The sequence below is a fragment of the Drosophila guanche genome, unplaced genomic scaffold (assembly GCF_900245975.1).
Source record: "Drosophila guanche unplaced genomic scaffold, DGUA_6, whole genome shotgun sequence".
In the NCBI taxonomy this organism is placed as follows: domain Eukaryota; kingdom Metazoa; phylum Arthropoda; class Insecta; order Diptera; family Drosophilidae; genus Drosophila; species Drosophila guanche.
Window position 1 is genome coordinate 1,624,160 of NW_022995754.1, and position 15,336 is coordinate 1,639,495.

General features: G+C 41.6%; 1 protein-coding gene across 4 annotated transcripts in view; it reads left to right on the plus strand.

Annotated features, from left to right (window-relative positions):
• LOC117588846 (cyclin-dependent kinase 14) overlaps positions 1 to 15,336 on the plus strand; it is a 104,880-nt gene that overhangs the window by 526 nt on the left and 89,018 nt on the right. For 2 of the 4 annotated variants that reach the window (XM_034280343.1, XM_034280344.1), the window contains exon 1: positions 73 to 388. In XM_034280343.1, the coding sequence (XP_034136234.1) occupies positions 193 to 388 (196 nt within the window). In that variant the 5' untranslated portion in view covers positions 73 to 192. Of the gene's footprint in view, positions 1 to 72; positions 389 to 15,336 lie in introns of those variants that run through there. The other 2 variants (XM_034280341.1, XM_034280342.1) reach the window with 2 other exon arrangements.

Consider the following 15,336-nt stretch of genomic DNA (forward strand, 5'->3'; position numbering starts at 1 on the left):
CGATGAAATAAAAGAAGAAATTATCTTCGGTTCGAGCGCGCGTGTGTGTGTTTTTCAGTGTACCCACTCCCACTTCCCCCCTCTCCTGTGTGCTCCTTCTAACTATCATTTCCGCGACACTCTCTTTCTTATCAGCAGCAATTGCTCTACAACCAACCCACCACCCCCGCGCGTCATCCAAAAACGTGACTAATGCACTGCTCGCGTAGCCTCTCTGCTGCTGGCGCCGTGGACAACACAACAACAACATTCTACACGGCAGCAGCAGCAACATCGGCGTCGGCAGCAGCCTCGGCCAGCACAACGCCGACGTCGAACAAGACGACAACAATGGCCACAACGGGGGTAACGGCGACCACAGGGCAAGCGGCAACAAATGCTAAAGATGGTAAGTAATACTAGCTAAAAAAAAACCAGCAAAAAAAGTGACCCAGTAAGCGACAGTACCAATACATAGGCAAAGACAGATGCTAGCACAAAAGGAATAGGCAAATCAAAAGAGTGGAGAGAGAGAGAGAGGATGACTGTTAAAGTTCAAGGCGAGCATACAGTTTGAGAATCCTATGGAATGGAAGAGCAACGAAACTGTAATTGGAGCAGGTGGCTCTAAAACTAATGGAAATGAGTAAATCACTCTAAAGGTTGTTGCAGATAAAATGAAGTATTATTAATTAGTGTATATTTATTCAGATTTTTAAACAACAAAATCCAACCATTCCCCTTAAAATGTCTTTCTGGTGGCCTTTTATGGATTTCCTGCTTTGGTTTTGCGCTCTCATTAGTTTTCATATTCGAGCATATTTGTTTGCCGTGCACACACAGATTAACGACTAATCCATCAAAAGCTAAATCTTTTGCTTTGTTCTGCCACTAAAACCAAATCCCCACCAACGCGCAGCATGCAACCATCCTCGCAACCATCCCCACATCCACTCTGCCCCGCTCGCTGACGTAACTTGTTGAGCAATACGAATACGATGCTATACGATACGACACGATAGATGAATGTATGGACTTCTGGTTGGTTTTGGATCAGGCCAAAAGCTGTTTCAAGAAATCTTTCAAGAATATTGGTCAAAAAAGCAGAGTAAGGCGAGGGCGAGGGCGATGGCGATGGCGAGGGCAGCAAATAAGGCAAGAAATTAACGAGAGCCGCCGTTGAATAGCCAAACAAATTCAGTAAACAACAAAACTGAAAGAAACAACAAAATCATAACCAGAAATAGCAACAATAAGAAGCTTAAAAACAACAATTAAGAAGTGCCGCTGCCGCTGCAAAAATGTGTGTAAAAAAATGTTTAAGTACCAAAAATTTAATTGCCAAGGCGGCAAATGCCAAGCTAAGAAGAGCAGGGGCACTGGCATGGCCAGGGGTCAGGGGGCTTGGAGCATTATTTCGAGCGTAACGAAGGTCAGCAAAGTGCCTGAAGGTCATAGGCATTTCGACGTTGTCGTCACCTCTGAACCCGCTCGAATTTATTGATTTTACACGCAGCAGCAGCAGCAGCACCAGCCTCAGCAGCACTCAAAAAAAAGAGAGAAAGAAATTGTGCAGACCGACAGGGTGGTAATGGCAATACCCTTACCCAGACCTATTTTTTGATAATTTGTAGTAATCAAGAAATAAACAATAATGATAATTTTGCACTTGGAAATGTCTTCTAAAAAGTAGTCGATTCCATTTATTATGTACCCATTGAGTGAAGAAATGACTAATTTCAGCTACAGAGTAAAGTTTCCCACTAAAACCATACAACCGCCTTCTAGAAAAGGGTACACCACATGCATATTTCTCTTTATGCTCTTTCAATTTACCTTTTATTTATGCATATACCATTGCAGCTGTGTGAGTGGCACACACATAAAAATGTACATATATATATGTATTACCGTATTCCTCCTGCAAGTCAGAGAGCAACTTACATACATATTTATGTACATACATATGTATGCCGCTAGCTGCTGCTGCTGCTGCTCTGGCAGAGAGAGGGGGGGCCCTCAAGTTGTAGTTTTCTGTGTGTGTGGCTTTGGCTTATGCCAAAGGCCAAATGCAAAAACCTGCTTTTTAAAAGCCAAGAAAGAAAACATACAAACATAAAGCAACAACTACTAACGATATAAATCCCCCTCAAACCATGGCCACAAATGTTTAGTTTTTTTTAGTTTTTTCTGCAAGAAAGTTTAATAAACTTGAGCCAAAGATAGACAGGCTTAGATAGACACAGAGACAATAATTAAATCAAATCAAACTGGTCTGTGTTTTATGGAATTCTCGAAATGACTGCTTTATCTAATGGTTCTTTTTTTATCCGTACAAAAATTTAGACAATTTTCAAGCAATTTGTGTTGTTGGTGTCTTATCACTGAAAGAAAAAGAAACGAAAGAAAGAATGTGTGATAAGATGGTTGGAAACAGCAGTGAAATGTGATTCATTTGAGTGATGTATTAGTAAGGAAAGAATGAGTGGAACATTCAAAATTCCAGTCAGTTTTATAGGCTAAAAGCTTACTCTTTACAGAGGCTTCTAAACATGTTAAATATTCGAAAGCATGAATTTGTACGCTTTGATTTCGAATATGACAACAGTTTGGTAACAGTCAAGTAGTCATTCAGCTGATGTGACGGCACATCAACATAATGGAATGCGCAAAGATGACACAGAAGTAAATGGCCAATATTGCTGCCTTGGACCTTGTAATTTTTTCGGATGCAAGTGCACAGCAGGATGTAGATAACCCATGTATGATATTTATTTGTAAGATATGCAAGTTGCAAGCTTTTGATTATTCTAAAGCCACTCATTTTCGTTCTTTGGTTTAACCTTTTACACAAAGCCATGTTCCACACTGTTGGCGCTGAAAAATATCTCCTAATGTTTTTTGCGGTGGATTTCAAGAACCAAAAATTCATACGGCATACGTACTATTATTGGCTCTACTTGTTAGCCTGGATGGAAAACATATTGCAATATTTTCGGATGCAATTGCAAATGAGAATGCAGAGAATACTGCGCTTGCTTAATTTGCTGCAACTGCTCGGCCGAAAGGCAGTTGGATATCTGGCGGCAGATTTGCTGCCGAGCAAACAATAAAATGAGCTTAGAAGGAACTCAAGTAACTTTATCGAATACGGATTCTGTAGTATTTTCGATTGCCATTGTGAAGCAGCATGTAGACATTTACCGCAAAAAACCACAGTGCCAGCTTGACTGCAGTGTGAGTCAAATTTTATAGTAAAAACTCTACAAAAACAGCGTTCCAGTTAAATACTTATTTATGGTGTAAAAAATCCCCTGAAGCACATTTATCACACCTATTTGTCATATACTTCTAAGCCTTTAAGTGATTTATGGCCACTAGAAATATGAAAGAACCTGCCCTGACAGTTATAGAATCACCTAACACAGATTTCTGACAGTATTTACAGTTGCAGTAGCAGTGCACTTGCAGTTACAGTTGTAGGTGAACTTATAATAGTTACAGTTGAAGATGCACTTCGATTAATTACAGCATCGATAGCTTACGCATACAGTTACAGAACCATTGCCCATACAGTTGCAGAATCAATAACCTTTTACAGTTTAACAATCGCTGCCTACTGCAGATGTAGAATCGATTGGCTTTTACGGTTGTAGAAGCACTACCCATGCATTTAAAGAATCAATAACCTCTACAGCCATGGCAGATAGAAAGCCACTTGAGACCCACTGAAATCCCGCAACCCATATTGAAGTTACCCCAACCCACCTTCATTTATCACAGCTAATTGTCGCATATACGACTGGGAACTACAAAACCATTATCAGCAGCAGCAGTAGTCTCTTTTTGCCTTTACTACCATTCCGTGCCTATCTTCCTATCTCTCTCATTTCTCATACCCTATTGACATTACATTTGTTTTTGTTGTATTGTTTGCCTGTGTTTATTCTTTCGACTGTTATTTTGTTCGCTTTTATCAGTTGCTTATCGCAAAAAGCAAATGCAACGCTTAGCCCAACAGTAAATACAGCCTATGTGAGCGCAGTGCCTTTGGAGAAACTCGTTTCTACAATTTCCAATTAGTGCACGAAACAGAATTCCCCCCAGAGTCAACAAAATGTTCTAAAATTTCATTTAAGTAACAGAGAGAAAAAAAACAGTCTTAGAAACTCAGAGGCCACAGACATTGCAGATAGATAACTCTTTTCAAATATTTAATAATCATAAAAAAGGAGTAACCAAAAATTATACAAATATTCCCACCCAGAAGTGCGCGCACGTCTATGCCACTCCACTCTCTTTTCTTCTATTTTTGTGAGACTTTTTCAATTAGTGGATTGCTAATAAAACATAATAAACAAAATAAACTCAAATAAGAGTATATACGGGGAGGAAAGTACATAAGAGTGCAGGACTTGGTAACTATTTATATTGACATATCGGTTCGAATTTACGCTTCAGTTAACAGTTGCAGAAAAGTGGATTTCCCCGCCACAGCAGCATGCTGCCGCATGGAGCTGATTCGACTTTTTATGCCCAGTAGTTGTGTAATTATGGGGTATATTGTGTTGTTTTACATTATGGAAACTATAAAAGTTAGAGAAACTTCTTTGCGTTGTAAACTTCAACTCCCTCCAAGCCTTTTTGTCTGCTTGCTCGTTCCCCAAAATTACCACCCAATAGGTATTCCTTGTTCGCAACAATTTATATGTTATTACTACGTGTTTGTTTGTTCGTTTCACGTGCCTGGTATCCCTGGACCCCGGTCTTCATTTGGTAGAATGCATTTCAACGTCCAACAGCGGCTGGGCGTCATTTTTCAATTGCCTGCGCAACCTGTGTCCCTCCTGCAGTGACTGCTTCAATTGCCACACAGTTGACTCTGACTCCGACTCTGCCACACAGTTGAAGTGGCAGTTTGTCATGAGCAGCAGCAGCAGCAGCAGCAGCAGCAGCAGGCCAGACCATGCCAGGTGTATGTCTGCTCATCGCATTTCCTGTAGCCCAGCTCTCGCGGGGATTGCAATTTGATTTGTGGGCGACCACGGTCTGCTTCGTGGTCTGCTCAGATGTTGAGCCGGCTGCCATGCCTTTCCATGCAGCATGCACCATGCACCATGCACCATGCTCTGCTCCATGGTGGTTATAGTGTGAAGACTTGAGCTAAATTGCCGTGAGAGCCCAGACTTATGAATGAGCTTATTGTGCATTCTTAACAACTTAACTGGGGGGGCCTCTGGCAGGAGGTGCTAGCTGCTGTAATATGTCAACTTGTATCATTAAAAATGCCAGCAACTTGGTGGAAATCCACTCGAGAAGTGAATTAAGATTGTTGGAGATAGCTAAAGGCACTTTGGAGCTCGTTGAAGATCATTTTGGTACGGATTAGGCTTCATTTCTTTCGTTTGAAGCTTCATTAGAACTTTAACTCTGTTGTGGCATGACTCACACATAATAATCCATAAAGTGCTCTTATTACAACCCATTCCAACCCTGTATATTGCATTTCTCAAAGGCAGCTTTGCCACCTGCACTGAATGTTGCACCCACAAGTTGCACGAACACACACACACACATGCACATATGTATGTACACTTTTATGGCACTTGTTCTTCTTTGCTGTGTGAAATTCCCCAACTAATTTGTCTTACATTTCCAGGGCACACACTTCACCATGCACTCCCCACTCCCCACTCTACTCCATCTATTCATTGCCCCTTCTCCTGGTCGCTCGTCTTGTCTCTCGTCTTGCACTTTGGCGCTGCTTCCGCGCTAATTTGCTTAGCGTAATTTGCATTTTGCAAATGCCTTTCCCCCCTCTCCTATGGCAAGTCACGGCGTGTGAATGAGGCAGAAAAAAAGGCAAACAAACAAAAAAACACCGAGTAATGTAATGTAATGTAATTTGCTGTCAGACTTTAATGAATGGCCCCACGTCCGAATGTTTACCAAATATTGAATGTCCCCGCACCAGCCACACCCCCCAATTGCTGCTAATTATGCGAATAAAAAGTGTAGGAACCCATTAAGGAACCAACGGCATCCACTCATTGCCACAAGTCCAAGTGCTCCATCCGCCAAGTCCATTTGCACTGTGGCGTTGAGTTTTTATGTTCTTTGCTTCATTACGTCTCGAATATGCATTTTTATTGCTCCCCAAAGAGGAAGTCTTCACTGCAAAGAGAAAGAAGATTCCTCTGTACAGAGCAAGACTCCATTCTTCATTTCACTCCAACGAGGAAGAACCGCATAGACCACGTCCATTAGAGTGGCAAAAATGCATAACTCGAGGAGCCGCCAGCTATCTTTTGCTGGCATCTTTTCGATAGAGACATTTGCTTCGTTATTTCACCTTTTCATCGTTTTGGGCGCCATGGAAAGGAAATGGCGCGTAGACGCATAAAAGTTTGAGAGAATCCTTTCAGATTTAGTGCTGGAAACGTAAAGGGGAAAGTACTGGCATCGATCGCCACAGCAATGCTAATGCGTGAGGAATGTTCCATGCAAATCTAGGTAGCAAATCCCTCACTCCCTTACCACAACACGGAAATAGTTGCACTCCCCGAAATTCGGTTTCTTCAATGATCCACAAATTCCATATTCATGATTCACGAATGCTTCACCACTAGAATGTCTCTTTCTCTCTCTTTCCTTGCCCCACAATTACATTGTGGAGCAGCCGCAGCAGCAGAATGTTTCCACTTGAATGCCGTTGAATGTTCTGTGACGTATCTTTATCTGTGGCGGAAACATCTCCACCTCGGACATAATCATCATCATCATCGCCTAACAATCTCTCTGTCTCCGTCTCTGTACATTTTTGTTGGTTTTTATTTCGTTGCTTAATTGTCGCTACTGCCGCCTGTCATCGAAAAATGAAATAAGGAATTGCAATATTCGTTTTGCGACTTCCCTTTGTTTTTCCTTTTCTGAATTTTCATTGTTTTTTTATTCATCTCTATCTTTCTTGCATATTGCATCGATTGAATGGCGAAATTTGTGAGTTTATTATTGAGTTGTTTTGTTTTTCTTGCTTTTGCATATTTTGCAAATTAAATTTCCACCCAAAATGGAAGCGCATGCGAATTGGAATGGAAAATCATTCGATAATTGAGTGCCGTGAAGTTATGCCCCACAATCTCTGATTGATTTATTCCGCATTGAAGGAGGAGACAGACAGCGTCACAGCCGCAGTACAGAATTCCAATTGTCAATTACAGGCAAAATTGCTTCTCTCCTCTCCACTCTCCACTCTCCCCCACTCTCCTTGCATCTAGCATCTGGGCATCTTCTCAAACTAATTAAAATTGCAGCACTCGTAGAGGTATGCATCGGATGTGGCATGTCCAATCCATTCCATGCCATTTTCGGGTGCACTCTAAACAGCTGCAGGTAACAGTGGCTGCCACCCACAAAAAGCGGGAAAGGGTGATACATTGGGAGAGGGGATTTTGAGTGTGGGGTGACAGTGTGTCTGAGGAATATGTTTTTCAGCAAAAGTGTAGAACAATTTCTTTCACAAAGTGAGCTCTAGGTCCAAGTAAGAACTTCCACGTCCCCTTTTATCCTTTAAAACAACATAATCCCTGTCTGATTCCAAAAGTCTCCTTTAAGTGCACTTCCCTTTTGCCATTAAACAAACCCAAATATCCCTACCGATTTTCGAGTGCATTTCCCACACATTTCGTATTGACTTTTCCTGCTGCCGAAATACGTTTCACCGCAAATCAAATAAGCAAAATAGCCTCGAAAATTTCCAACAACTGTGACCACTGTGAATGCCATTTGTGTGCCCCCATCCACATGCCACTCATGTCGTATCTGCCCTGGAGGTAGGGATTGGGGGCATGCCTCTATCTGTTGTGGGATGCAACCAAGTGATAACCGCAGCGGAACACGCATCAAATCGAACCGAAAATTCGCACGCTAGTGGACCCAACGCCACCGCAAAATGTGTGCCACATGCTACATAGCAGCCGAAAGAGAGGGATAGAAAGAGAGAGAGAGAGACAGACTGCCGCAGTTACTAGACTCCCACTCAGTAGCAATTTCCCTACACCCGCTACCATTTTCCTTGCCATTTTCATTTGGTTTTTGTCTGTGTTTTCCACACCCGAAACATTTTGTGGTAATTTACCGCAATTTGTAAATATTTAATGAACATTAATTAAATGCAAATGTGCAATATTCCATCTCTCTCTGTCGCTCTCTGCCTCCGTCTCTGTCTCTTAGTTTTTCACCGAGTTTTCCCCCGGAATATTCTGTATTTATATTTTATATTTATTTTTGGTTCGTTTTTTCATTTAATTTTACTGCCACTAGCAGGACAGCAGCACACGAAAGAAATGAAAGGAAACTCAAATAAAGAGAGGGAGAGAGGAAGTGAAAATGTAAGCAGAGCATTACGACTTAAGGTTACCCAATAATTGGTAACTTCTGTTTAGTTTTGATGATTTGTGGCTGTTCCAAAGAGGAGTTTCTGCCAACTAAAGGGGAGCTTGTGTATTACCGTGTATACCCCATTCTGTAGCAGCTATTACAGGGTAACCACGAGCACACAAATAAAAGGCAAATGGCAAAAAGTGTAATGTGGAAATTTGTATCTTTTTCAATTTTGTTTAAGCAACAGCCGGTGGTCCTGCACTGTCCCATCTGTTGGCCCGTCCTTGGTCCCGCCTCTAACAGGTGTACTTGTGTGTGTGTGTGTGTGTGTGGACCAAAGGATCTTTCATCCTTTGGGTCCATAAAGAGTCACAAACAGACGAATACACACATGTGGGCTAGCCGCTTTTCCGTTTGCGCCCAAATGTGCGTAAGAATTTGTATGAGCATTGCGTTTTATCCACTCGCATTTCCCTTCGGAATTTTTCCTCTAGCATTTTTTATGATTTTTGTACCTTTTTTTCTCTGTTTTTTTTTTGCGATTTCCCTTTTGTAAAGTTGTTGCTGCTCTTTTTTTTGTTCAAGGCAGCAAAACTATGTCTAACGCTTGATTGCGCTTTTCCCTCACTCTCGACTTTCCCACCAGAGCAGCAGACACGCCCCCATTCCGAAAGCCTATTATGCCATTTTCTGTTTGTTATTGTGTCTTCGTTTTACTTTAGTTTTTCCTCTTTCACCATTCCTGTTTTGCCCATTTTTCTATTGTTTTTAGCTAGTGGTTTTGGCTTCGGCTTCTGTTTCTGTTTTCTTGTTTTTTTGGTCTGTGTTTTCTGGGTGTAGAGATGTCCTTGGTGAACAGCAAAACCAAAAGTCTGGGGTTTGCTTGGTGGGGCTTTCCAGTTGGAAGAGTTTTATTCTGAACTGAAATTTAAGGAAAATTCCTTATGGCTGTGTAAATTGTTATTCGTTTTAGATCGTTTTATATTATTTTATTTAATCATTGAACGTTAATCTTCATCTTAGATTTATGTGTCAGTTGTCAGTGTCAACAATTTCCCCCCTAATTACAAACCAATTTTGCCTAAATTTAATGTCAAATTTTAAGCCACTTCCATAGAGTGTTTTCCTTCCATGTTTATGGAGTTTTTCCCCTATTTCTAGAGACTGTTTTCCCCTTATTTCTATAGAGTATTTGTAGAGCTGCGTATTTATTGACTCTCCCACCCACAAAATTCAATTTTTCACAGTTTTCTGTGTAGAAACAGGATGCTTTTGCTGCCTGTCTCTCTCCGGTTCTACAGCTGTCATCTGTTGGCTGTAATTTGTTTGCGGGTTTCCACGTCTCCACCCACATTTTTCCACACTCTTCTTTCTGCATGCCACCGTCTCCTTCTTCATTCTGCTGGCCCTTCTCCTGCTCCCCCCTCCCGATTTATTTCATTTTCCAGCCTCTGGTGCGTGGGCATCAGATGGCAACTTTTGCTTTCAGCTGCTTGTTGAAATAACAAAAGATACAAAAGCACTTGCCTGAGAATGTCTATCTGGCTATGTGTCTGCCAAGCGCATATATTTGAGATATTTTTGGCTATCTTTTTGAGCTATTTATAAACGCAGGCAGCAGCAAGCGTCTTGTTTTCCAAACAAACACAAAAGATACAAAAATGATTTCTGTTTAATTGCCATGACAGACGAGACTTATCTTTCGGGTAGGGGTTTTTATATTTGCCCGCTTTTTTTTTTGCTTTGCTCTGCCTTAGCGACACGCGGCTCTAAAGTAGATAAAAGATACTGAGATACTTTTGACAGTTCGAGTTTTTTTTTAATTAGCCATCATTAAGATGGCTTTACACAAAGTTCTGGAAAAAGCCAGCGGGTTGGGGTCGCAAATGGCTGTCAAAATTAGCAACAAGTTTCGCGGATAATGCGACAATTACTTGACCACAAAATGTGGCAGAATGAAGAAAAATTGTAAAAGAGTTGGTGCCCAGTTGGTCGAAAGTAGAGACTGTAAAAGCTGTGGCCAAAAGTAGAGACTTGCGAAGAAGTGGCCAAAAGTAGAGACTGTCAAAGAAGTGGCTAAAAAGAGTTGACCAAAAAATAGCAAGAAAAAAGAACAAATTTTAATCAACTTTATGAAAAGAGTTTTTGGCTTTTCTTTATAGCAAATCTCTGCCGTTACGTTGTCTCCCTTTTCGCTCACTCACTTCTTTTCCGACTTCTCTTCTCTCTTCTTTTCTTTTCTTTTCTTTTATTTTCTTTATCTCTCTATCTCTTGCTTTTGTGGCTCATTTATTTTCGTTGCTAATTTTTTGACATTTTTGCCGGACAAAATATATATTTTTGCGAGTATTATTCATACCCATCTCAAGAGGGTCTCTTGATTTTTGGAAGATGTTTGTAAGACAGCAATGAAAGTATTTTTAAGACCCCGGCATTACATCTAATTATCTGTGTATCAATTTTGATATAGATTTTAATGAATATTTGACTTGAGGAACGATGATAAAAGTGTCATAAAGTTCGTTAAAAAATTTCTAAAATACAATTCACTTGTGTATTGTATTGAAAGTATTTTCTGTCATAGATGTATCTTCTATAGAAACAATGTATCTTTCAGTGTATCTTTCCCATCCACTCTCTATCGGTGGTGTGTGTGTGGGGTTTTCTTTTTCTCTGCTCTGTATTCTTTTCAGGCCCCTTTTGTTAGCTTCTTAGTAGATATTTATTTGTGATTTGTATTTTGTGTATTTTTATGGGTCCGACGCGACACGCGTTTTCTGCTTAAATTCACAAATTGACAGGCGGATTTGATGGCTTCGTTTATACATACTCACATAACGTTTAACGTAGTGTCTGTGTCTGTAGCCACGTGTATCTATTGATATTTTCTCTTTTGATTTGTATCTCTTGGGTTTGTTTTTCGCCTTACATTTTGATGGGCCGTTTCGCAGTTGCTGCCATAAATTTTGCTTGATTTTCCTGCTAATTGACAGTCTCATGAGACCAGAGCAGAGCAGAGCAGCGTAGACCGGAGTGCTCAATTAATTTCGGTGGCAATTGAGGCACGTGTTGCATGAGGAGAGCGGGCAGCAGGAGCGGTGCTGTTGGCGTATACTTGATAATTGTTGACACTTGTCACACACGGCGCGAGTCATGATTGTCGCTTGCCAATATGATTGGAATTGAATCGCCTTGGAATAATGATATGGAAAAGGAAGAGCACTGGCTTCTAATTTTTGTTTGCTGCTAAATGGGGAATACAATGCATTTGTATGACCCACTTTTATTTGCGTCTCCTGCATCCGCCTTCACACATGCATCCATGAATATTACACGGTCCGTAGCCGCAGTAACTGCCAACTGCTTTGGTGCCATCGAGGCACCACCTTTTAAAGTAGGAAGGACAACAATTGCTCGTGGGTGAAGCAGTTGCAGAAATTTGGGCAAGTTGTCGAGGCGCAGTATTACGATTTCTGCATCCTCCTTCGCAATTGCATCCGAATATGTTGCAGGGTCCGTAGCCGCCATAGGCGGCTTTTACTTCAGTTCCGTCTTCACACATTCCGCCCAAGTCATGGCAGCATTCTGCTGTGACATCTCTGGGGATGAATAGAGGGGCCAATACACAGAAGGAGTGGTTTAAGGACTGCCACACGGCACACTGTCTTCTAAACTGATCTCATAATCGAACTGCAAGCGTTCAAATTTTATGTTTAATGCTCGTGGCTAAATTCGATATGCAAAGTGCTTTAAAATCCGAAAATATTGAAAGGTCCCACACCGCAATAGGAACCTTTGACCTTACTTCCATCCTGGCAAAATCCTTTCCTGGCAAAGCAGCATTTTGGTGCCGCTTCGCCGAGGAAGAATAGACAGGAAAATTATTTTATGTAGTTTAAGGCTTGACTATTGTGACTAGTAAACGGAACTCTCGTTTGTAAGCTGAATTTAACTTTGTGAAAATGAAATTGAAATTGGAAAATGCACAGGAAATACAATAAGAAGCGTGGCAAATGAGAAATTTTACAGCACTTTAAGCGTTGTAGTAGAGGCACTAATTCTGCATTCACCATCACAATTGCATCCGAAAATATTACACTTTCCAACACCGCAATAGGTGCCCTCCAATTTAGTTCCATCGAGGCACCCCCATCCATTATATGTGGGACAGGAACCCATGGTTGTGCCATTATTTCATCCCGTCAATCCAAACAGATTGCATTCTCCTTTGCCGCAAAAGACGCCAGCAACACGCTTGCCGTCCAGGCAAACTCCAGCCTTGTCATAGCAGCATTCTGTTAACACATCTCTAAGGACAGATAGGGTTGCCAGTAGCAGTAAGAATGCTTGGATAACAAGAGGACTTGAAGCTTCACTGGCAAGCGGAACAGTCGCCTGTCAACTGATTTCAACACAGATTTGAGGGCAAGCGTGTAAATGCAATTGAATACACTAAAAATAACATTAGGAGCATGCAAAATTAGGTGTATAGTAAAGTATATTTAAAGCATATTAAGGTTTCTATGCCGAAGAGACCGAACTGCTCCTGCTCCTTTCTCTCTCTCAGCTCTCTTTCAGTTCGATTTTTCTGGATTATCTATTAATCCAATCCTTTTCCGCAGTTCTTATGACCAGCAATTCCCAGAAAAAATTCCCAGTTTCTGACCCTCTGCATTTCACTGACCATTTGCCCACTGCCTGTCTTGCCTGCCTTCCCAGTCTCTGCCTGTCTCTGGCCTCTCTCCAGCTTCTGTCATTTATGACTTGGTGCCATTGGTCTCGATTGCATAACCCACTTATTAATGGGTTTCTAAGTGTTCCGTCACGCGTTATGCGTTATGCTCTCTTCCCCCCCAGTTGGAGCCATCTATTTGATGGCATTGGTTGTCGCATGTTGTCATAGTCGCGACGTTGTGTGACGAGACTGGCTGACATGTTAGCCCCATGACAAATGTAGAACATTCCATGCGTTCACTCTTTCTTGCTGGATGCATGGACGGACACTTGCCACACAATTATGGGGCGGGCTGCCACAAGGCGCCAAACATCTTCAATTTGTCAATATGTTTCCATCATTGATTGGGAGCTGCTCTGCTTGGCGGTTTGCCCTGAAAGTTGATGAACTTTGGCACACACTGGCATAGAAATTCAGTGACCTCCACACAATAGACGCCGCTCCAAATAGACTTCCTGTGCTGCACACACACACACACACTCACAATGACTCCCAAACTGTGCGGAAAACAATGACTGGGGGGAGGAGAAACTTTGAACTGAACTGTTTTGTTTGGCTGTAGAAACTCTCTGCTGATTGTGGGCTTAGTTTTAAAGTCACAATTTTCTTTTCATAAAAGTGAGTCGTCGTCGTTTCGTTTGGCCTTTCAATGAAGGAAGTGGCAGAGTCGGGGCTTGGGCTGCTGCCACAACAATTGCGGCGTAAAAGCGTGAAAATGGTGCACACAAAAAGGTGAAGGAAAATGCCAGGTTGGCCACCGCAGGAAGGGGTCATGGAAAATTGTCACACAGGCAGGCAGGCAGCCAGGAACTTGAGCTCCAGAGTTCAGGAGACTCTGGGCTCTGGCTGGAGGAACAGGAACAGCTTTTGATATGAAAAGAACTTGCACAGTGGTTGGAATCTAATGAAAATGTCCTTAAAGTATGGGTAATGTATGCACCTTGACAACCCTGGCAACAGCCTCTTGGGACTGACTGTACCCGGCGACACTGTGGCATGCAGTTTTTTCTGTGGATGTTGCCGCTTGCAGTTTAGGTGCACTTGAGGAGTCCTCTGCCACATGCCACATGTGTGGGTGTGGGTGTGGGTGTTGGTGTGTGTGTGTGGCAAGCGCGTGTTTTGTATACTAAAAATGCTATGCCTTTGGTCCAGCTACTGCCACTTGACTCGTGCTGCCTGCCTGGCTCATGACGTGCTGCTGTGGCTGTGCCTTTTGTGTGTGATTTGAGTCCGAGGGCAAGGACCCAACAGACCTGCGTCGTCTTTTGCCAACCAACAAAAGGAGTATCCTTTTGGCTTTTCATATAACCATGCATATGTATGTATGTATGTACTTGCCGCATTGTGTGGCATTAATTGAATTACTCTTGTGGCACAGAATTTTAATTTCATTTTTCACTCAAAAGCATCACAGAATCCCAATCCCAATCCCAATCCGAGTGCGAATGGGATTTTTATTTGATTTGAATATTCAGTTAGAATGGAAGAGAGAAGGAAAGATGGATACAGTTACATGTATCTGCGCACATACACATGTACATACATATGTGTGAGTGAGTGTCTCTTTTGGTTGCTTTGTCTGCAGATTTATGCAAATATTTTTCGCACCTTTTTCGCACCTTTTTCTCGCTTTTTCTTTGGCATTTTTATAAATAATTTATGCCAACTATATTTTTCTTTCTTTAGTCGCTCTGCGTATGTGAAAGGTGTCTCTGTTCTGATAAGAAACCTAATCTAACATGGAATAATTATCGTATATCATTCATAGAAGTTTTTTATTGAATTTTAAATAGGAATTTCGTTCTTTATTGGTTAGCAAAAGACGCGACAGGTTTCAGGGGAATTCCCAATTACTCGATTGCTTTTGAAAGATGAAAAAGAACCAACCCAAAATTCCACATAAAGAATTTTGTTGTCTGCTTGAGCTTAAAATAATAAACACCAAAGTAGTGTCTGCCCTTAAGCCTTGCAGTTTTGAACCTCTTGTTACCTGTCTCAGAAAATGCCACCACAATTTATGCCATTTACGTGAATGTCCAAAACACAATGTTGCATGCAGCGTTTACTGAATAACTAAAAACGACCTAGAAAATAATCCAAAATACTCGCAAAGTAATCCCCAAACAAAGCTCCCCTGAATTGTGTTGCTGAAAACTTTCTTTGTANCATGGCAAGCGGGCGAACGCACACACAAAATGGCAACAAAGATTGTTAATAATGGGAAACAAGCGTAGCTACTG